Below are 25,304 nucleotides of genomic sequence, written 5' to 3' on the forward strand. Positions count from 1 at the left end.
AAAGCATCAAAACTTTTTAATCTACTTATATTTATTACTCTTTATTATAATATAGAGTTAATTCATATATAACCAGATTAAGTTCCGTGTTTGTATTCATATCGGAATAAATATTGATAATCGCATACAAATATGTAACCACAATCGAATTTGATGAGCTCCGTTTAAATATTTACTGTCCTTCCATACAGCCTTTATAATGTTCATCCGCCCGTATCCGCCCCCCACTTCTCCCATAACCTAACTTACATCCGCACCCTTCTTTACACAATAGGGTATTTAAATTTGGGAAAAATCGGACGACGTTTAGGCCCGTGACGTGTATACCGGAAGTGAACTTTAGGTTGACCTTTCGTGTGTATATTGTTGCCTTATTCTTTATCAGCCCATTCTGTGATCTGTAGTACAACTGTTCAGTGGACTCGTCATCTCCCACTTTATATTCTGGTGAACTTTGCTGTGTGGTTTTTCGAGTGGAAATCAATATATTTTTTTCTAATGGAGTACACCAAAACACTTTTCTTCGTTTGCTGCCTGTCTCTGCTAACGGTATGTATAATTACACAATTTAAAATTAAAGTTAGTTGAAATAATTTACTCTGCCTCAATCTAATATTAAAATATATTCAACATTCACCCTTTAATTATGCATACATTACACAACATTTACCGCGAGGCATATTAATTTATATTTCTGGCATTCTTTCTTGAATTTAAAAAAAAAATACAAAAATTTTGTGAGCAGTACTAACTCTTCATATTTTTCAAGAACTGATATTGTTCATGTCTCTGAAATATTACATCATTTCACGGTAACTTTTATTATTACACTTTTTCGTGTATAAGAACAGTAATTAACATGTTATACGTTATGTATATATACATAAAACATACTCCTGGATCATAATTGATATTGATTTACATTGTATGATAAACCACGTGCTTGGTCAATACGATATTTCTTGGTGGTCAAGAAATTCTAATTAACCTAGGTATCTAAAGGACACTCATAACTCATGCTCTTTGTAATTTTATAATACGAATGTAAAATGATCGTAAACTTTATGGAAACTAAAACCAAAAAAAGTACATTAAAAATAAATCTCTAGCGGCGGGTTTCCTTATTACCAAAAAACGTACAGGTATAATACTCAATTGTGAATTTTGAAATCTTAAGCGTGAGTTACACGGATGTGAATACATTTACCAAATCAGCGCAGGTAAAAATTACCCTTATGAAAAATAGGATTTCTTATTCGTTCCTCAAGGAAGAAAAATACCCGGTGATTCGTATTCTATTATGGGATACCATTCAACGGATCATTGTGCGAATCTTACGGAAATCCTCTCTTTGGGTAGATAATTTTATTTAAATCCCTGTATATTCCGGAAGTGTGTTATTTTTCAAACCATTGGAGACACATACGTCACAATTGTACCCGGACTAGTGTGTGTAATTGAATGGGAATCGTGAAAATGTTATACTACTGTATACCCGGTCCCTGTAAATGTATTGATTGAGAAAAGCCCACCCTAGAAGGAGTATGACGTCAGCGATTGGGTGACACACCACCCCACCAGATGGTGAACCATTATTTAACTTTGAATGGTGTCGATCGGACCTGTCAAGTCGACCATTGTAGTTCGGGTTTAAATGGTGCTGTTTAAATTAATTGTCACCGCTACATGCACGTTCAATATAGCATTAACCATTAAGAAAGAACGACAGTTTCAGAAAGAGAGACATATTTAAGAAACAGAAAACGAAAGAAAGTGAGAATGAACAAAAGAAAGAAAGTAAGAACGAAAGAAAGAAAGAAGGAAAGAAAAAGTGGGAATGAAAAAAAAGAAATAGAAAAAAATGATTTATTAAAATGTTTCGTATTTCGGTTATCTATGATTAGACAGTGTGATAACGTTGGTACACCGGTTAACAGGTAACACATACCTGTCTGTCCTACAATGTACATATTAGGGGTGACTAGTGTATACAGGTACATTACATTTATTATATGTATTTCGAACACAGTGGATCTATGTCGGCTAAAACAATAGCAGTCTATGGTTTATGGGGTCAGAAGGGAAACAGTCTACCCCATAATTTGTCGCTTACAAATCATTGCCAAAGGATGATTCCTATCCAAAAGAGGTTTAGTACTCTACAGAGTTTGGCACACGCTTCGTCTTAGGATGTGTCAAGGGAAGCCAGAGTACCCAGAGAAAGCACAACAACCTACCTACCGCTACTCAGACCGTTCTACATGTAATCATATGTGTAATACTAACCCAGTTAATAAAATAGGGAAAAAAACTATTCTCAGAGGTCGAGGTGCAATCTGATTGAAAAACGTATCCTTATAGGCACTTCGTTCAATAGAGGATCTGACAACATCCTATAAGGGGTCATGTTTGCAGATCCAATGCATTTTCTACACATTGCTACATCAATTTACAATGCCATTTCGTCCCAGTATATATAAATCACATTCAAGATTCTGGCAGCAGCAATTTGATTGGCCATTTCCAAAGGTCACCTGGATATGACCCCTAATGGAATGTTGTCAGATCCTCTTATCCATCGCAGTGATAATAAGGATCTGTATTTTAATCAGATTGATGGAAAGTGTTGAGGTTCATAGGGACTTTAGAATAAGTTACACCTCTGTATCCTCCATATCTACTATAAAAGTGGGATGATTGTTACATGTGCCGATTCTTGATACGGCCTCTTAAACATCCGAAAGTAATCTATGGACAATTAATTTTTATGTTTCTCTTGTTGGGACATAGTCGAACTTAGATGCGGAGGGTAGGTTGGTGGAGGGGTACCCCTATATATAAAGCTAGGGAACCTGTTAATAGATTTTAGGATTGATCATGTTCAAGGTAAACCTGGGAGTATTCGGGTGGGGAAAACCAACTTTAAAGCGCACTGCTGGTAGTTTCTGGTTTACGAAAATCGGTTCAATCGATTTCAAGGAAAGATACGAAAACGCGCCTATAACGCATTATTTGGCAGATTGAAACAGTTTGGAAGGTAAGATCTGTATGATAAGTGTGTCGAACACTTTGTATGACTATTTGAATGGCTAAACAAGTCTTAAACTATCCCGACTTTAAGTACCTCGATATCAAGTAACAAATTCTTGTCTAATCAATTGTGTTGTCCAATCAATTGTTTTTTGGTACAAATCCTAAGAAGGATAGAATTATTGGAAGGTTTGATTGTCAGATCAATTGTCATATAAAAACTATATATTTTGTATAATTCTCCATGATGAATATCAATTCACGTAAGTGTAGTCGATTATTGTAATGTTTAAAAATCGTCCATTGCATTTATAATCTAATTTATAAAAAAAACCCACCATTTCAACTCGTAAGTTGTATTTTATGATCTTGGCAAAACAGCACGCTTAAAAAGAATTTTATAGCATTATGGTGAGACATATATAACACGCGTAGCGTTGTTTTAAATAATCCCTAAACTAAAAAGCCGCCTGTTACCAATTAAACAATGGACGGGGTTGTGTGTGTTTTTGGTCCACTAGATAATACATAGGATACTAATATACCAGTATAATGTACTGAATTAAACGAGTATTCAAGTTTAATAAGATTGGCAAGTGTTCAGTTAGAGTCCCCCCTTGTTTGATCTAATCGTCGGTACCCCATCTCACAATTGACAGACTGTTGATTCAATTTAAATTCTCAAAATGTTTTATTTATCTAAATCACCAACAGTGGTGTGAAGATTGTGACGACTTAGGACTATACCCAACCAAAGACAACATGTTGACGGTAGGGCCGTATTGGGTGGTCTGGGCAAAGCTTCACCCCCGGGGTGACTACTCGTTTTCTAACGAGATTGTTAAGTGACGGGTCAAATGTCCGTATAATGAAAGTATCCATCACTTATTGTTACTTATAAAGCGTTCATTCGGTACAGATACCAGTAAATAGCTTCCTAAGATTATATTCCAGCTTAATTTATTATTTGTGATGTCGAAAAACATGGACAAAAATTGTCACGTCCATTTTATGATAAAATAGGTTTCAAATCGTCATCCATATTTATCAAACACCTGCAGTTCATTAAAATAGTTGGTGTAACTTTAATTTTTTGACGAAAAATTCTAGTTGATAATGAAGCAAATTTTCTTTGTCAAATCAACATTCTTTTAATATTAGCAATCAAAACTTTTGAAAAGAAATGCTAGTCGATACGGATTTGTCATTCATTTTTTAGTCTGTATATAGACACACCGCCTAGAAACGTAAAACTAACCTATCACTGTCATTATTACTACATCGTCCTCAGAGATTCGACCTTGTAAGGACGACAGAGTTCATCAAAGTCTTTAATTCACAACTTCCATCTGCTGTGTAAAGCAGTAATCATTTAAACTAAGTACGAAAGCTGTCAGTAACCATGTCCCTGTCAGCTGTGGATTTCCGCGTGTCAATCATCACATGAAATAGACACTGTGGCTTTATATATATATACGTATGTTTAGTTAAAACGGAAACTCGTCCGTAATCTCAGGTAACCATATATAACTAATATTACACGAGGTTATAAGTGCAAACTATTCTTATTATATTATAAAAGTGTCAACATATAATTAATTAAATACAACTTTATAATCCATCTTAACTGTCCATAGAGGTGTAGTTATCTTGTCGTAGTAAAATGGAATACGTCCCTTAGTATGATATGGAAATGACGAGTAAAGTGGTTTATGGTCTTTGTAAAATGACATTTCAACGCTAATTAGGCGTAGTATAAATAAGTGGAAAGGGCTTTGTTAAAATGTATCAATGACATGTCATACAGTGTGTTAAAGAGAAGTTTTCAATAATTGCACACACTGTTATTAAAAGCGAGAGTCGAATGCATCTTCGTATACCAAGATTTAAGATTCCGTATTTTTCCGATCGAAACTCCGAAAGTATTGAGCACCCTGATCATTGTAATAGGGCTTTAGCAGTAAAATGACATACGACCTTAAAACACAGGTTCCTTAATGTGTATTACCTATATTTACCTACCCATTGCCTTTTTTCCCCAGAATGTCACTTCTTTTATCAAATAACATTATCAGTTTTGGAAATTAATATTTCCTCGGTCAGGTATACCTATATTACGTTAGGTTGTCCAGGTGTTGTGTGATTCGTGCAGTATTTCCTTACATGAATGAAAACAAAATGAATTTGACAACAAGTCTTTTCTGAAAGGTGTACAACCGACAATTATCTACAGTCACTGCACATAAATAGTGAACTTCTGGTCCCGTACAAAACATGATAGGCCTGGTTCAGCTAAACATTGTCCAGTATGTATGCAAGGCATTATAGAAGTCTAGTAAAAACAAGTTCTGCAATATACTGACATGCAAGAAAGCATGCAACAGTGGTTATGCCATCCTCGATACTCCAGTTTTAACATCAGTGCTAGTAACCCCTTACTTCAACAGCCGCTGTTCTTAGATGTTATGTATACTTATAATGAATTTGATAGGATAGTGCCAAGACCCTAGTTCAGGTTAAAGTTCTATTGCTGCATGTCATAAGTTCCAATAATGTGCCCGTGGTTTGCCTAGATGTCGTGCGTCTTTTCAAAGCTGAAATACAAGGTTTAAAATCTTTCGTTAAAAATCAGTCCGTCACATTAACTATCAAAACCGGTATGGCGGTGCGCGAGTCTTTATATTCCCCGATTCCCGGAAAACTAATGTCACTTTGTTAGAAAGGTGTGGGGAGTGGGGGTGAAGAGGGAAAAGGTCATACGTCAGACACCTTAACCACTCAGCCATTTTCTCTAAATAATTTAATTTGTACATGTGTACATATGTTTGCGGTATTAAGCTGGTTAGATAATTTTGTCCGTCTGACGTACGCCTGACATCTATACCTATGAATAATGATATTCGTCTGGAATAAGTGCATTGTATTGACCGCGTTATGGAAATTGTTTTCATATCATATACGTAATCTCACTGCAGATATGTCTGGACATTTTATAAATAATCAAGATATGATTGTATACATGATACACAGGTATGACCTTGTAGTTACCTGTTCATATAGAGACACTTAATACTTAATACACAGCGAACATTTCACATGCTTTGTATATACGGTAATACTGCTGCTACTTTTAGAATCTGTGTGACATAAGATGGTTCGTATTTGTCGCATTGTCTTATAGCGAAAATAAAGGAGGGCAGTATTGTCCTTAAAACAGTTATTACCATCTAAATAGGCCTAATATACCTGTACCTGTGATACAAATAAATGTATGTCGGTGTATGGAGGTCATTGGGTCAAATGATTGACAGTCGATATGAGTGAGTTAGCCAACATTAGCATTTGTTAGTATACATTAAAATACTATATTCCCTATCTATGTCTACTTATCTGGATATCAATGACACTGATATATATGGGAACTTATACAACATGTCTGTCATCCGAAGAGGGGCCCCGTTATGCTCAAGTAACACACGAGGAAGTAATTGTTGATAGTTAACCCCCCCCCCCCCCCCACCTCGTGTGTCCTCGATATGTAGCGCTCAAATCATCACAGAGTACTGTTAGCTTTAGAAATACATAAATTGTAACTGGAAAACATACTTGTACATTTTCTAAACGCAAATAATTTATCCTTTTCATATGCATATAATCTATTTTACGAAAATTTAAGGTTCAAACTTACCACTGTTGTAGCGAAAAGCACATTTGTTTTCAGAAGTGTATTTTGATTTTTCTGCTACAACAATTCTGATAAATAGCCTTGTATATTGTAGCAGAATTTAATTGTTTTCAGTCATTTGATGTATCATATATCCCCCCCCCCCCCCCTTACAGGTGAGGTGTCGATATTTCTTGTGTTTCACCAAGGTGGTCCAACATTGACTAGCAGAAATATTGTCTTCAGACAAAATATTTAGTTTAATCTATAATACAACGTACAGACTCCTGGCTGACAGTGATTGTACATCACTTCTATGGCAGGCCTCTCTCTCTCTCTTTCTCTCAGTGTAGAAAATGAAACGAGTAATATACGCAATACAGATGTCGATCGTGATAGGTTGGCGGTTGTTTTGCCGGTACTCCGACTTTCTTCCACCACTAAAACATGACAAATATCATAAATATGAATTTCATCGACTCAGCCTTTATAGCCAATATAAGTCACTGTAGGTTATGGGTGGGGTAGGTTAGCTAAGTGTTAGGTGACTATTAAAGGATATTTTTTACAGTTCAATAATTCTCCCACCCCCGGAGACCCAGTGTCTAAACTCCACTACGCTCCGTTTATAGTCATAGGCTGATTAACATGCGTAAACGACGATGTAAGTCCCAAGGATTCCACAATCCCAGATAATTTGTTAACACCAATCTAGTTCATTTTAAAGTTTAGACTTTGTCATTTGTCACTGACTGTGTACTGGTTGTGATAATGGCGCGTGTACACGAGTGAAGGTCACGGGGTCACCAGGGTAGGCTCATTTATCTGTCTAAGATTCGACACGGGTATAAACGTTACTAGGGAAGAAAAACGTCATTATGTAACGACCCGAACACACTCCTTAGAGAGTAAGAAACGCTGGTCTTATAGGATAAATGTTTTGGGGCTCTCACTCTCTCTCTCTCTCTCTCTCTGAAAAGTGATTTTATTTTTTTATTTTTAGCCCATGTTCTTTCGAATTTGTATCTCAACATTCTACCACTAGCCATATATCTCTGGGTTGTGAGTTCGAAACATACTGATTGTACAAAGGGAACATTAGCAGAGTACTTGTTGTTTGTTTGTTTGATTAATTAACGTCCTATTAACAGCTATGACCATGTAAGGACGGCATCCAACGTATGCGATGTGTTTCGTGTATGTTGTGCGAGGTGCGTGTTTTAGGAGACTGCAGTATATTCATGTTGTGTCTTCTTGTATAGTGGAACTGTTGCCCTTTTTATAGTGCTATATCATTGAAGCATGCCGCCGAAGACACCAAGCAACACTCCCCACCCGGTCACATTATACTGACAACGGGCGAACCAGTCGTCCCACTCCCTGTATGCTGAGCGCTAAGCAGGAGCAGAAACTACCAGTTTGGTGTGTCTCGGCCAGAGAACAGAACCCAGAGCTTTCCTCACAGGGGCGAACGCTCAACTCAAGGCCAAAAGTGAGGCAGTGCCAAGGGAGGCATTAGGAAAGATAAAGTCAGTTAGGAAGAAGAGAAAAGATAAGATCCTAAATTCAGTCGCCTGTTACGATCATGCAATAGGGGCAGCAGGTACAATTCTAACGCCCTACCTGCAAGGCAGAGTACTCACCATATATGTCAAATTCAGTGATTTTATGTTCGACTGAAAACTGATTCGAACTCCAACGTGCCATCCTTGATACTACAGGGGTTACTATCGCTAACGTTATATATCCATAACGTCAGTGAAAGTAACCCCTGGAGTATCGAGGATGCAACGTGGAAGAACAACGTTTTCACAAAAAAATTATTTATGATAATAGAAATATAAAGTATTTTGAAAAAAATTATATCGTTTTAGTGGTCACATACCTAAGAAAACCAAAACTTACTGAAACAGTTTGTCTACTTTACTTTTTGAAGCAACTGTGTCAATCGATATAGGTACAGGTGTGATGTCATTATTTTGTGAGCGAAACTCACGTCGTATTCTAGTATGATGTTACGCTCGCAAACACATGACGTCATTATCATCAACACCTACCCTTAAAATTAAGGGCAGATAATTCTGTAATATACAGTCTTCTTTATAGTAGAATTATCCTTTTTGCCATGCCCTTGACCTTATAACTAATTTTTTTACTAGATTATCTTCTCCTTGTTTGAAACTTGGGATCTAGAAATTTACAAAAATAATCAAACCGAATTTAGTTATATTTTCAATATTCCAGAGACTGATGGGCAGTTTTGCAATGACAATTTATATTGTTATGTTGCTGAATTTATATGCAATGCCTATCGTTTAAAGGTCCACTACCTTTCCGGAGGAAAACATAAAGGTTTCTTAAAAACATTAATAACATCAGAAAATATATACCAATGGCCTAAGATGAGGTTACAACACCAAACATATGCAAGATTTCCTGCGTAATGTTTGATAACAGTGGAGAGTTATTTCGCTGTTTTACCGTCTGGCGCAGTGATAGTCAACTACCGCGCGGTATTTAGGACGACGGCGGGAAACATAAGACGACCCGTGTTATGAAAATTAACATTTTATTTATTTTAATCAAATTGTTCAGAATGTGATGACACGTGTAGTAATAACGGTAAGTTAATAACTTTAGAGACTATACAAAAATATCGATCTCGTTTTACTTTCCCGTTTTAAAGATTAAAAGCCGTTTCGGAAATGTAGTGGGCCTTTAATCTTCTCATTTTAGCATGTCCATACACACGTACTATACACAGATTATCATATGCAGGAGTAAGCACCGGACGTTCCCTAATTACGTTACGTATCGTCAAACTTCACATATGGAAACAATTTTGTATGAAACCTAGATGGTATGATTGCACATGCTTTGACTGTCAAGAACACAGCAGGGTAAAAATGAGTTATAAAAGATTTAAAGATATACATCCGCTGAACTGTCCAAGTATGTTCGACGCATGTTTCTCGATCAGATCCTGATATAGAATCGTCGCAAGGACTTGTTAGTACACCCATCTCTGTACCACAGGGACTTGTTAGTACATCCATCTCTGTACCACAGGGACTTGTTAGTACATCCATCTCTGTACCACAGGGACTTGTTAGTACATCCATCTCTGTACCACAGGGACTTGTTAGTACACCCATCTCTGTACCACAGGGACTTGTTAGTACACCCATCTCTGTACCACAGGGACTTGTTAGTACACCCATCTCTGTACCACAGGGACTTGTTAGTACATCCATCTCTGTACCACAGGGACTTGTTAGTACACCCATCTCTGTACCACAGGGTACCACAGGGACTTGTTAGTACATCCATCTCTGTACCACAGGGACTTGTTAGTACATCCATCTCTGTACCACAGGGACTTGTTAGTACATCCATCTCTGTACCACAGGGACTTGTTAGTACATCCATCTCTGTACCACAGGGACTTGTTAGTACATCCATCTCTGTACCACAGGGACTTGTTAGTACACCCATCTCTGTACCACAGGGACTTGTTAGTACATCCATCTCTGTACCACAGGGACTTGTTAGTACATCCATCTCTGTACCACAGGGACTTGTTAGTACATCCATCTCTGTACCACAGGGACTTGTTAGTACACCCATCTCTGTACCACAGGGACTTGTTAGTACATCCATCTCTGTACCACAGGGACTTGTTAGTACATCCATCTCTGTACCACAGGGACTTGTTAGTACACCCATCTCTGTACCACAGGGACTTGTTAGTACATCCATCTCTGTGTACCACAGGGACTTGTTAGTACATCCATCTCTGTACCACAGGGACTTGTTAGTACATCCATCTCTGTACCACAGGGACTTGTTTAGTACATCCATCTCTGTACCACAGGGACTTGTTTAGTACATCCATCTCTGTACCACAGGGACTTGTTAGTACATCCATCTCTGTACCACAGGGACTTGTTAGTACATCCATCTCTGTACCACAGGGACTTGTTAGTACATCTATATCTGTACCACAGGGACTTGTTAGTACATCCATCTCTGTACCACAGGGACTTGTTAGTACATCTATATCTGTACCACAGGGACTTGTTAGTACATCCATCTCTGTACCACAGGGACTTGTTAGTACACCCATCTCTGTACCACAGGGACTTGTTAGTACACCCATCTCTGTACCACAGGGACTTGTTAGTACATCCATCTCTGTACCACAGGGACTTGTTAGTACACCCATCTCTGTACCACAGGGACTTGTTAGTACATCCATCTCTGTACCACAGGGACTTGTTAGTACATCCATCTCTGTACCACAGGGACTTGTTAGTACATCCATCTCTGTACCACAGGGACTTGTTAGTACATCGATCTCTGTACCACAGGGACTTGTTAGTACATCTATATCTGTACCACAGGGACTTGTTAGTACATCCATCTCTGTACCACAGGGACTTGTTAGTACATCCATCTCTGTACCACAGGGACTTGTTAGTACATCCATCTCTGTACCACAGGGACTTGTTAGTACATCCATCTCTGTACCACAGGGTACCACAGGGACTTGTTAGTACATCCATCTCTGTACCACAGGGACTTGTTAGTATCCATCTCGTACCACAGGGACTTGTTAGTACATCCATCTCTGTACCACAGGGACTTGTTAGTACATCCATCTCTGTACCACAGGGACTTGTTAGTACATCCATCTCTGTACCACAGGGACTTGTTAGTACATCCATCTCTGTACCACAGGGACTTGTTAGTACATCCATCTCTGTACCACAGGGACTTGTTAGTACATCCATCTCTGTACCACAGGGACTTGTTAGTACATCCATCTCTGTACCACAGGGACTTGTTAGTACATCCATCTCTGTACCACAGGGACTTGTTAGTACATCCATCTCTGTACCACAGGGACTTGTTAGTACATCCATCTCTGTACCACAGGGACTTGTTAGTACATCCATCTCTGTACCACAGGGACTTGTTAGTACATCCATCTCTGTACCACAGGGACTTGTTAGTACATCCATCTCTGTACCACAGGGACTTGTTAGTACATCCATCTCTGTACCACAGGGACTTGTTAGTACATCCATCTCTGTACCACAGGGACTTGTTAGTACACATTCTTATCTGTACCACAGGGACTTGTTAGTACATCCATCTCTGTACCACAGGGACTTGTTAGTACATCCATCTCTGTACCACAGGGACTTGTTAGTACATCCATCTCTGTACCACAGGGACTTGTTAGTACATCATCTCTGTACCACAGGGACTTGTTAGTACATCCATCTCTGTACCACAGGGACTTGTTAGTACATCCATCTCTGTACCACAGGGACTTGTTAGTACATCCATCTCTGTACCACAGGGACTTGTTAGTACATCTATATCTGTACCACAGGGACTTGTTAGTACATCTATTATCTGTACCACAGGGACTTGTTAGTACATCCATCTCTGTACCACAGGGACTTGTTAGTACATCATCTCTGTACCACAGGGACTGTGTAATGTACATATATCCATTTGACCACAGGGACTTGTTATATATCGTACCACAGGACTTGTTAGTACATCATCTGTACCACAGGACTTTTAGCTAATATGGACCCCCTAGCCCATGTCACAGTCTTTGACTCCTCCGGCTATTACTCAATTCACCGTAATATAAATCAGGTTTCATAAAGTACCTATCCGCGCACAAGGTCAAGTAAATCGCCCCCCCCAAAAAGTATTTTTCCCATAAACACCGAATAAGGTAGTTTTTCTCAGTTACAAAGTTATATTATTTCTCGTTTACCACAATTTAAAAGTTGCTTTCATACAAATCAAGATAGTTTAATGTGTCCCGAAAAAAACCCTTGACACTATGCCTATAATCTAATGTACTGATTGTGAATGTGTACCAAAAAGCACTTAATTTTAACATTATTTCCGGTTAAATACACCCACATTTACATGAGCAAGCACAAATTTAAAGTTCAAATGATGATTTTTCGTTCCTGCTCTTCCCGCGGTTCTTTAATGCTTTTTTCTGTCATCATATACCTCACAAATACCACAAATATAAAAAAATTTCCCGTCAAAAAAGTTCCACCAGGCGCTGTACTTCCTAATAGAAACGTCTATAGCACATTAGCTTTATAAATAACATCTGTTTATGTCTCCAGTCTTATGTCAATTAAAACCTCGAAAAGTATTTATATATTTGTTTAAGTCATTTTGAAAGTAATATGGAGTGCCATGTCAAAATCTTTGCTGATAGAGATATTACACAGATGCATGGATGTAATATAAATCAGTTGAGTAAGTTACCTATCCCGCGCACAAGGGCAAGTAAATCTGCCTAAAGATGCTATACCGCCGACAAATAGTATTTTTCTCTATCATAAACAAGAACAGGCGAATAAGTATTTTTCTTCAGTTACAAAGTTATACACCGTTACCACAATTTAAAAGTGCTTCTTATTTTACTTAAAAATAAAAATATTCAAGATAGTTTAATGTGTCCCGAAAAAAACCCTTGACACTATGCCTATAATTAAGTACTGATTGTGAATGTACCAAAAGCAAAATAACTTATTTTACATTATTTCCGTGTTAATTAGACACACATTTACATGAGCAAGCACAAATTATTGTTCAAATGATGAGTTTCGTTCTTGCTCTGTCTGCGGTGGAGCATCTTTAATGAAAATTCTGACAAAAACAGAGGCGCAGAAGGAGAGGTACAGAGATTTGTGTTTCTGCGTGGTGGCATATCGTCACGTTTATTTAAGCGAGAGATAATTGCGGGCATTGACAGATCTATAAAAAGTCTATTTATGTACATTTCGTAGTTTTAAATGTCACATCTTCCAGTAGCGATGATACAAATATAGTTTTGTTTCCAACACACATGATTAGTGTATATATAACCATGTCTGCTCTAAAACATCCACAGACATCGTGAGTCCGGGTAAATCGATACCCAAGTGTCACTGTATAGGTCGAATAAACTTATTCGACTAACGAGAGTGAAGCAAACCTAGTATACAACGGAGTGCATATATTGCCTTTAAAATCATTTCCCAATTTGCACAAAGGATATCACGGGAAATATCAATTTCAATTTCAGTATTAAATTTTACAAGGGGAGGGGGCATGTCTTTGACTTGGCCTGCTGGCGAACTCCCATCTATATTCTGTTTGATTTCAGAAAACTTTTCAAAATAAAATCAAGTTTTATAGTGATGTATATTAGCTATATCAAAGCAAAACACATAAATAACAAGTTTGTGTCTAGACAACAAATTTTATCCTCATTGGTGTTATAAACAACTTTATTTCACAGAGTAATTGACGTTATCTTGTCTATTGCCCATTCTTAATCGTCCGTCATGATATCAAACAGACATTGGTCAGTAGAGTGGTCGGCAACCTCTCACGTGCTTCACCTCTTCATCACGCGCATATTGTCCGCAGAAATCACGATCTTATCTTTTGGATGGGTTTCCTTGTGGAGGTAAATTACATATCTGTGGGCCCGAACTTCTCCTCACCCCATTAATTGCTGATCTGCCACGGATTATAAATGAGCATGTTTTTGAAGACATGTATGTTAGATATCTCACTAAACAAAAAAAAATGGTCAAGACCCCACTTCAGTGAACCTCGTGGTACCAGATTCAACTCTGTATAACATATATTCAATTCTGTATACATTATAGGGAATTCATTATTTTAGGAAATAAATCCGTATGGAATTTTGTTAGGGTTGTAGTACTTATCTGATAGGGTCAAAACCTCACTTGTAGGATTTCTACTCTACTCCACTTGCCTTTGATAATGCGAGTATCAAAATACACGGACATGCATGTTTTAAAACTAATTCACAGGACATAATGGTGTATATGGAATTCGAAGTCGCCGATACCATATGTGGCAAAGGGTCAAAGACCGCTTGAGGAGAACATATCAGACGTATTCAAATTATGCCGTTTCGGTCAGTTCAAATTGGCCAACCTGAACAGTCATAGAACCATTAACCTCGCGCGCGCGTGTGGCCTTGGTATGAGCACGTGTGAATTTAACACCTCAATGTAATAATATCTTTCACATTTCAGTATAAACATCTAGGAGCCACGATAACAATGTTTTCTTGTTCGACCAAATGTAATTTAACTACATTCAACTGCATCGGTTTCAAATGCTCTTACTTTCTTTTTCTTTTCCTTCTTTTCTTTCTTTCTTTCTTTCTTTCTTTCTTTCTTTTCTTTCTTTCGAGTATAGTCATTATTCTTTTAAAACTATAATTCCAATGTCACAAAAATGAATGCTTTCTTACGTAAATGTATATCTTACAGACTGCTTTTGTAAGAGAGGGTGGCATTTCACATTTAGAAAGTTTAATACGTTTTTAACATTTAAACATCCATTAAAGAAATATATAATATCATTCTGAGTATATATTTAAAGGAAATGAACATGGTTATTACAAGTATTGGATTTCAAATGACCCATCACTTTGGACGGGTAACACACTCACATCTTCATGTATGGAGATAGGGAGTATTGTTGTCTCCATAAGTTCTAGTTCAATCCTTTAAACGGATATATCTACATAATAATCATCACAAACTCTTCCTTAAGTTTAAGATAATGTACACATAAAGGTCGTCACAGATCACGACATCTGTCACATTCTGAGTTAATAATATTGACCGAAAATGCTCATCAAGTTTTCAGGGTTTTTTTTTAAATAACAAAACCGAAACGAAAACGTATTTCCATAACAAAGCCTATTACTACATATCTGTACATGTAATCTGCCTCACGAACTAGTCTTAAATTAGAAGAGCACGTGCATAATTTATAAACCAATCAAAATGGTTGTTGCGTAACCGAATCGTTAAAACATTAAATTGATATGTTATAATTATCAATGAGAAGATATGTAGGCATATTCAGATAAATGTCGCGTGGATATAGTAAATAATCTTCCATGGTAGCTGGTTATGGTAATTTATTTGACGAAAATGATCTCGTAAGTGCGGCTATATTTATAGAATGTTATTACTATTTTATGATCAATATTTACGGTACATGTCGTAAACATGGATTTTGACGGGTTCACATCATGCCGTCTGATAACCCGGCCATGTATTATACAGTTGACAATGTAGGACTGCATGCCGATGTGTACTAATGTCGTTATAGCTATGTCATTGTTAGATAACAGCGATAAAAAGACACAAGAACTTCCCGTTATCATCACAATAATGCTGTCGAAGTTTTCGAGAGGAAGTTGCCCAATTTTCGTACATTGTAAGATATTAAGAATAAATCTGAATAATTTTTTTTTTTTAATTGGGAGTAAATACTGAATTTCCGCATTAAAAACGCCGACCTATAGTCGGTACCCGTCAGCTGACATATGCGACTTAATGTCGCGCCCCAAATGTCTCCGCGTGATGGTAGAATGTCAGACACCTTAACAAATAAACCATCAATGTCTTGCATGATATAATGCATCATTGCATTGTATGTCCTGTCGATGTGATCATATACGAAGGATGTGTTTGTGTTGGGTATTGAATCAAAATCAACGAGTCTTTCAATTCTCTTCGTTGTCTCTGTGTAGGGACGAGTTGAGAATGTAGACAAAACAGTTTGACACGTGGGAGAAACATTATTCAGATACGATAATTTAAACCAGCAATAGATACGTCGTTTTACTGGATAGACGTGCAATATATACATATCACATGGAGATTTGAAAATGTCAAATTGAATAATTTGGGAATTGCTCAGCGTAACATACGCCGATTATTGGAGTATAATTACCTTTTGTCTGCAATATTATGCAAATTATGTCGATTAAAATTAGTGTTGAATATATAATTAAGTTTTCTGACAGCCATGTCTGTTTCCTATTCTCTAATTTGCGTGTAGTGACGTCACAAACATGTTTCAATGAAGGTCGCTTATAGGAATGTACAGATGTCGTAAATTATCGCAACATATTCAGCCATGACAATGGAAACCGTGCTTTGCTTTTGAGCTACCGTTCAATGGAAGCGATTTTTAATCAAATAATTATGTAATATACCTCGCATATACATTTACACAGGACCTGGGAATATTTCAGGGGACTTAACATTAAAATACAACGTAACCTTTGCTACAGTGTCATGTGTTGAGAAATATGCCTACGATGGTGCCCCTAATGCTTATGTACACGTTGTTCGCCGTCAGTGTTCGTATACGGATAATGGTTTGGTAACATGTACATTGTACTTACGTATTGTTTATGTCATACGGTCATTGTAATGGTTTGGTAACATGTACATTGTACTCACGTATTGTTTATGTTAAACGGTCATTGTACTCACGTATTGTTTATGTTATACGGTCATTGTAATGGTTTGGTAACATGTACATTGTACTCACGTATTGTTTATGTTATACGGTCATTGTAATGGTTTGGTAACATGTACATTGTACTCACGTATATTGTTTATGTTAAACGGTCATTGTACTCACGTATTGTTTATGTCATACGGTCATTGTACTCACGTATTGTTTATGTCATACGGTCATTGTAATGGTTTGGTGACATGTACATTGTACTCACGTATTGTTTATGTTAAACGGTCATTGTAATGGTTTGGTAACATGTACATTGTACTCACGTATTGTTTATGTTATACGGTCATTGTAATGGTTTGGTGACATGTACATTGTACTCACGTATTGTTTATGTTAAACGGTCATTGTAATGGTTTGGTAACATGTACATTGTACTCACGTATTGTTTATGTCATACGGTTATTGTACTCACGTATTGTTTATGTCATACGGTCATTGTAATGGTTTTGTAACATGTACATTGTACTTACGTATTGTTTATGTTAAACGGTCATTGTAATGGTTTGGTGACATGTACATTGTACTTACGTATTGTTTATGTTAAACGGTCATTGTACTCACGTATTGTTTATGTCATACGGTCATTGTAATGGTTTGGTAACATGTACATTGTACTCACGTATTGTTTATGTCATACGGTCATTGTAATGGTTTGGTAACATGTACATTGTACTTACGTATTGTTTATGTTATACGGTCATTGTAATGGTTTGGTAACATGTACATTGTACTCACGTATTGTTTATGTCATACGGTCATTGTAATGGTTTGGTAACATGTACATTGTACTCACGTATTGTTTATGTCATACGGTCATTGTAATGGTTTGGTAACATGTACATTGTACTCACGTATTGTTTATGTTATACGGTCATTGTAATGGTTTGGTGACATGTACATTGTACTCACGTATTGTTTATGTTATACGGTCATTGTAATGGTTTGGTAACATGTACATTGTACTCACGTATTGTTTATGTCATACGGTCATTGTAATGGTTTGGTAACATGTACATTGTACTCACGTATTGTTTATGTTATACGGTCATTGTAATGGTTTGGTAACATGTACATTGTACTCACGTATTGTTTATGTTATACGGTCATTGTAATGGTTTGGTGACATGTACATTGTACTCACGTATTGTTTATGTTATACGGTCATTGTAATGGTTTGGTAACATGTACATTGTACTCACGTATTGTTTATGTTATACGGTCATTGTAATGGTTTGGTGACATGTACATTGTACTCACGTATTGTTTATGTTATACGGTCATTGTAATGGTTTGGTGACATGTACATTGTACTCACGTATTGTTTATGTCATACGGTCATTGTAATGGTTTGGTAACATGTACATTGTACTCACGTATTGTTTGTTATACGGTCATTGTAATGGTTTGGTAACATGTACATTGTACTCACGTATTGTTTATGTTATACGGTCATTGTAATGGTTTGGTGACATGTACATTGTACTCACGTATTGTTTATGTTAAACGGTCATTGTACTCACGTATTGTTTATGTTATACGGTCATTGTAATGGTTTGGTGACATGTACATTGTACTCACGTATTGTTTATGTCATACGGTCATTGTAATGGTTTGGTGACATGTACATTGTACTTACGTATTGTTTATGTCATACGGTCATTGTAATGGTTTGGTGACATGTACATTGTACTTACGTATTGTTTATGTTATACGGTCATTGTAATGGTTTGGTAACATGTACATTGTACTCACGTATTGTTTATGTTAAACGGTCATTGTACTCACGTATTGTTTATGTTAAACGGTCATTGTACTCACGTATTGTTTATGTCATACGGTCATTGTCATGGTTTGGTGACATGTACATTGTACTCACGTATTGTTTATGTTATACGGTCATTGTAATGGTTTGGTGACATGTACATTGTACTCACGTATTGTTTATGTTATACGGTCATTGTAATGGTTTGGTAACATGTACATTGTACTTACGTATTGTTTATGTTAAACGGTCATTGTAATGGTTTGGTGACATGTACATTGTACTTACGTATTGTTTATGTTAAACGGTCATTGTAATGGTTTGGTGACATGTACATTGTACTTACGTATTGTTTATGTTAAACGGTCATTGTACTCACGTATTGTTTATGTCATACGGTCATTGTAATGGTTTGGTGACATGTACATTGTACTCACGTATTGTTTATGTTAAACGGTCATTGTACTCACGTATTGTTTATGTCATACGGTCATTGTAATGGTTTGGTAACATGTACATTGTACTCACGTATTGTTTATGTTATACGGTCATTGTAATGGTTTGGTAACATGTACATTGTACTCACGTATTGTTTATGTTAAACGGTCATTGTAATGGTTTGGTAACATGTACATTGTACTCACGTATTGTTTATGTTATACGGTCATTGTAATGGTTTGGTGACATGTACATTGTACTCACGTATTGTTTGTTATACGGTCATTGTAATGGTTTGGTAACATGTACATTGTACTCACGTATTGTTTATGTTATACGGTCATTGTAATGGTTTGGTGACATGTACATTGTACTCACGTATTGTTTATGTCATACGGTCATTGTTATGGTCGTGTTAGTAAATGTAAATTGGTAGCAATATACTTGAACTCTAAAAGAGGTGCATGTAGATAAGGTTAATTGGCTAGTCCTTACTTATATGACGTCTACAATAAAGGCTTTATGACTCCTTGTATACTTGTGTACTAACTTGTATACTTCGACTAGACAGATCAACTCTCTGTCAAATGACAAGGTCATCTTCTTGGGGGAAAGGTCAAGGTCATGCAGGTTACTTCCGTTCCAAACCATATGCTGGTGTCTGTGACAAATGTCAAGGTCACGAATACTTAATGAATACGATTCTGTCACCGAGGAAATAGCGTTAGTTACAAGTCCCTGTGTATATACATGTAATATGTAAAACGACAGACGTATATATTAGCCTATATCTTGTCTCTCAGACAGTTGAAATTACCTATGTAATGGACACCAAACTAAACTGGGCGACACCTAACGTCATGTTGTACAACAATCGCCAGCCTTGTTGAGGAAGGTGCATCACTCAATGTGAGTCATCACGACGATGGCTGCAGGACGTAATGTCTATTTCTAAAAGTCTCCGTCCTATATAAGGAATTAAATTTCTGTACTTTTTCAAAAAATTCAAGCTTTGCGTTGACCTGGCTAAGGGTTCAACTGAAAATGTTAAATTTAGAGAGAAGCGCTTAAAATCGTGATTCTTATTTTATGTGGTTATGCTAATTTTAGCCAATATGTCTTTTGTTTGTATATCTACGGGATTTATAATAGTTCATAGTCACGAGATGCTAATTAAATGATACGCGGCGCCACGCGTTGAAATGTCATCAAACAACTTTTTTTTTTTTTTACAAAATAGAGTATTTTCGGTCATTTTGAGCAATAAAATTATATCAGCTGAAAACGGGTTTTATACAGAAAATTTCACAATGAAAAGTAAGGCACATTGCTTTGTCAATTAATCGATTTCATTTAGCCTAGTCCGTGTTTAAACGAAATATAGCGCATCGGTCTAAGTTGATTAAGAGATATTTTAATATGGGGTATAGCTACATGTATATTGAACCCGTGAAATCAAGTTTCTCGGGATAGTCCTAAGATATGATATCTCCTAATGTACTGGTCAGAAAGACTGATGCTATCTCTCGACCAGTTGACCACTATTGTGTATCAACAATTTGTACCATTCACAGTCACACCTTATTTTAGAGCCTAGAGCAAGATATATAGGAAAACCCTGTCGTTCTATCGTGACGTCACATCAAATTTCTTAGTACGTCACTTCCACCTTGAAGATAGTTCAAACTCCCTCAAGATATATTTTTGATTTAAATGATGTCGAATGTACATGTTACATAGAACAGATGTAAGCCTTTATCATACATAGCCATCGATAATGTGGAATTCCCGGCGATTCATCATCCTTCAATTTATGACACATGTAACGACTTATTTTAAATGTTAATGTAGATCTTAAGCTTCTATAAATTAAGTTATTTTAAATACATGTTATGTATTGTGTTAATATATATGAACTTAAATTCTGATGTGTGTCAAACCTATCACGCATTTGTACGTCGTCTTACAGTTTTTAACAACCAAGTAAATCATCTCAAGATTACCGATTTGTGTTAAGCCTACCTGTTCAATACTCGGAATCACAGAATCTACCTATATATTGCAATCATGGCAAGAATAAAATCATTATCTCGCAATTTCCGGTAATCTTCGGAAATTATTTCCTATTTCCGAAGATTCATTGTCGGAAATTTCTCTTGAGATGTTGCGATTGCCGGCAATAAAAGATTTTGAAATGGCCATCTAGCGAAACTTACGTAATCATACCACGTGTTTTTTATTTGCATGTTCTGTGGTAAATTAAGCATGATAGATACACACAATTCAGTACATGCAAAATATCGCCATGGCTCGTTAGCGCTAAAACATTGACACGCATATACATACAAGATAGCGTGAGGTTAGTAGTGTCCTTGTAAAATAAAATGGAAATGAAAATGCCATGTTGATATCAATCATTTATTCTTGTTCAAACACCTAGACGGACGAAAAGTTGTGCTTCCGCTGTTTTGTGTTTTTTGTGGTGTCGTGTGCAGTTAAGTATTTATTTGTATCCCACTCAATCGAACAAATGCGCACACAAAAAAATCGCTCCATATACCGAGGTTTCTATTGAGAAAAAAGTCAATTTCTTTATATTAGTACCGGAGACGATTTGCTATTATAGAAATCGTGTAGGATATACCCGATGGTCAACCAATGTCTTCTGATAATGTTAACATAATCAGGGTGATTTTAACGCCATTTAGGATACATTTAGACTCGCTACCAGACATTGTACGTTGTTAGGGTTCACAAGCATTTAATACTGTGTCAAGGTCAATAACTCGGCCGGCCATATACACAGTAACATTACCCAATTTTAGAAAAAAAAGTATGATTATTAACAAACCGTATAGGATGTGACAATGGGATTACTTCCAATCGACAGCCAGACAATTTATCTTTAATTTGGTATATGATACAATATAGGTATGTCATGTGTAAATAGCACTTAGGTAGATCCAGAAACATCGAAAAACTGACAGATTTCAACTGATCGGACAGTGGTGTCCTCCGATAAACACGCCAGGGCTCTAATGGGTAGCTCAAAAACCACTGTATGTCAAAACTTCAGCTTCATAAGAATGAAAGTTTGGTAGAATAAACTTACCGGTTAGTTAGTTCAGGTCTAATTTCAAACTGAAAAATTTGTGTCTCTAGCCGCCATGTTAGTATGTGTGTAGTACATTTGTTTTCTCGGGGTTGATCGGCTCTCGAAAATTAATTGACTAATCAACGCCGAGAAAACAAATATACTACACACATACAGAGACACAAGCTTTTCAATCGAAAATTTTAAAGGGCTGTATTGAGCAAATGCATGGTATATAGATATACACTAACATACCGGTAAGTTTCTTTTCTACATAACTTTAATTCTAATGACACTGAAGTGTTGACATGCAGTGGTTTTTGAACTACCCATTAGAGCCCTGGCGTGTTTATCGGAGGACACCACAGTGTCCGACCAGTTGAAATCTGGCTGTTTTCCGGTGTTTCTGGATACCATGTATACGGCATGATATATATTTATCATATATCAAATTAAAGATACATTATCTGGCTGTCGATTCAGAGTATTCCCACTGTCACATCTTATATGGTTTGTTAATAATCATATTTTTTCTGAAAATGGGTAGTGTGAAATGGCCGGCCGAGTTATAAACCTTGACACAGTATTACACATATATAAAGAGATAAAAATGTCTATGGAGCCAAATGCCTGTGGCCGAATCTTAATATCATATTAATGCTAAGAATTAGACATGATGTAGAGACCAAATTATCGAGCAAATTTTTGTATTGATTTTATATATTCTATAGACTGGTGGCGATTCTACTGTGGTAGCTAGCGCTCACGACAAAAATATTACGTTAAAAAGCGATTTCCAAGTAATAAGAAGCATGTAAAATGTTAAACCGATAACTTCAGGGAGAACACCATAGCCATGCTAGTGATAAACATTGCTTTAATTTCTTATTCCAACTCACGTGTCATCAGACAAAAAGTGTGTTGATATAAACACTATTCCCGGAAAAAAGGATGTGTATATAATACTATTATATCCTGTGATCCTATGAAATCTGATCCAGGTGTCAGAAAGTACAAATATAATACGTCTGACTTCATACAGGATAATACATCAAGATTATATATTACTTTCAAGCGGAAAAATTAATATGCATATGTAATCCATTATTATCATCTAGAAACCAGTGTATTAATGTATGTTCTTTTTGCTTCAGGTTGTGGTGCTTTCTAACGATGAACCGGAAACAGATAACCAACAAAATTGCCGGAGATGTAAATCCGGATATTATGCTGCATTAAAATGTAATGATAAACATGACACTATATGTGCCGCTTGTCCAGAAGGAAGTTTCACTTCGAGTCTAAATCTTCATGATAAGTGCACTTCGTGTTCCACTTGTGGTGACGGATATTTTGTGGTGAAGCCATGTACCACACACGAAGACACTGTTTGCGAATCCTGTTTATCCGTGAAGGACTCGTCACAACCCTCATATCGTAAACAATGTCTGGAAACTTCCTCAGCAGACCGAAGTTTAATTCTACCGGAACCGGAAAACACGGATACCCTCGTCTTTCCGGAAGCGGAAGGATCTGGGGACGAAGGTGATGGAATCATTCTAGGCGGAGAATTTCAGACATCGGAGTTAGATAATTCTGACGAAATTTTGAATGTCACACATATCATTAAGATAGATGAAAACGAAGGGAGTGGCGAGGAGGTAGAATTAAATATTGGTGCACAGGAAGAGCCAAATATCGAATTGGATTCTACAACTGTTTCATCAACAACCAAAAATACTAAGCCACCAGTCGATGATAAACCAGCAGACCTCAGTCCAAGAACGACAACTGCTTCCACAACATCAACACCAACAACAACTGTTAAATCTACAACAAAACCGCATTTTATTCATACTACAGCGAAACAGGAAGTCTCATCACCGGAAGTCACTACCACGGGAGCTATACGTATCGGTGATGGCATCGTTGTTCAGCCGGAACCGGAAGTTGAATTGAAACCAACACTCGGAATCGACCCGAACGACGACGACAACTACGTACTATATACAGCCGCCCCTCGCAGCAAAATCAACAGAGGTAAACAAAATATGACGCCACATATTTGGCGGCATTCATATTGCTAGCACTCTTACAAACTAATCAACATCAACATCTGTGCTATCTTGTTTATACTTTGATTTGGTCAAAGGTTTCTCGCCCGAAACCGCCGATCCAAGGGCTATTATTAGCATTTTGTAAATATTTAGATCTAGTCTTATTCCCCAAATCTCCACTGAAGTAAAACGTTTTGTACTACATGAATATTTATTTAAACTCAAGTCTCACAAAATCACTAGCTTCGAATTCATAATGTAAAGATGTATCTTTATACCAAATTATGATAGTCAAAACAACTTTTAACACGTTTTAGGATAAAATCTTATCTAATATGTTGAAGCATGGTAAAGAGCGATTTTGGTATAGACTGAAACGAGCACGCCCTCTAGCACTCCTTTTTCTGTACAAATGCTCCCTATAGCCTAAGTAGTCTGCTACCAGGTCGCGAAGTCAACCAACAACAATAAATAAGGATTTTCTCTGTATAGGGCTCTCGAGATAACATTTACACCCGTAACCAGTAAGGGGCTCGAGATGTTCTTTTTATAAATCGTGAATGGACTCGGAAATAAATAGTTTAAAGTGTTCTGTCAACAAAGGAGCGCCGATCACGAGCGAGAAAGTCAGTTTATGAGAACTATGGGGGGAAATGAATCTATTTGAACGAATATGGCGGAAAATGGGAGTGCTAATTTGGTAAAAAGGGTGCAAATGTTAGGGGTCGGCAATTAAACAGCAGATGGATCCTTATTAATTCGAGATATGTCCTGATTGTAGATGTTGAAAATGTGTTAAGAGTTGTAATGTAATTGCAAATAAACACAAACAGGGAGTAAAGAAAAGGA

At 36.9% G+C, this 25,304-nt stretch overlaps 1 protein-coding gene across 1 annotated transcript in view; it reads left to right on the forward strand.

Annotated features, from left to right (window-relative positions):
• The first annotated feature begins 374 nt into the window (after positions 1-374).
• LOC138329304 (uncharacterized) overlaps positions 375-25,304 on the forward strand; it is a 32,064-nt gene continuing 7,134 nt past the window's right edge. Inside the window, exons 1-2 of the mRNA XM_069276206.1 lie at positions 375-549; positions 23,553-24,438. Coding sequence (XP_069132307.1) covers positions 499-549; positions 23,553-24,438 — 937 coding nt within the window. The 5' untranslated portion in view covers positions 375-498. The remainder of the gene's footprint in view (positions 550-23,552; positions 24,439-25,304) is intronic.

Source organism: Argopecten irradians, chromosome 8, assembly GCF_041381155.1.
Source record: "Argopecten irradians isolate NY chromosome 8, Ai_NY, whole genome shotgun sequence".
In the NCBI taxonomy this organism is placed as follows: Eukaryota; Metazoa; Mollusca; class Bivalvia; order Pectinida; family Pectinidae; genus Argopecten; species Argopecten irradians.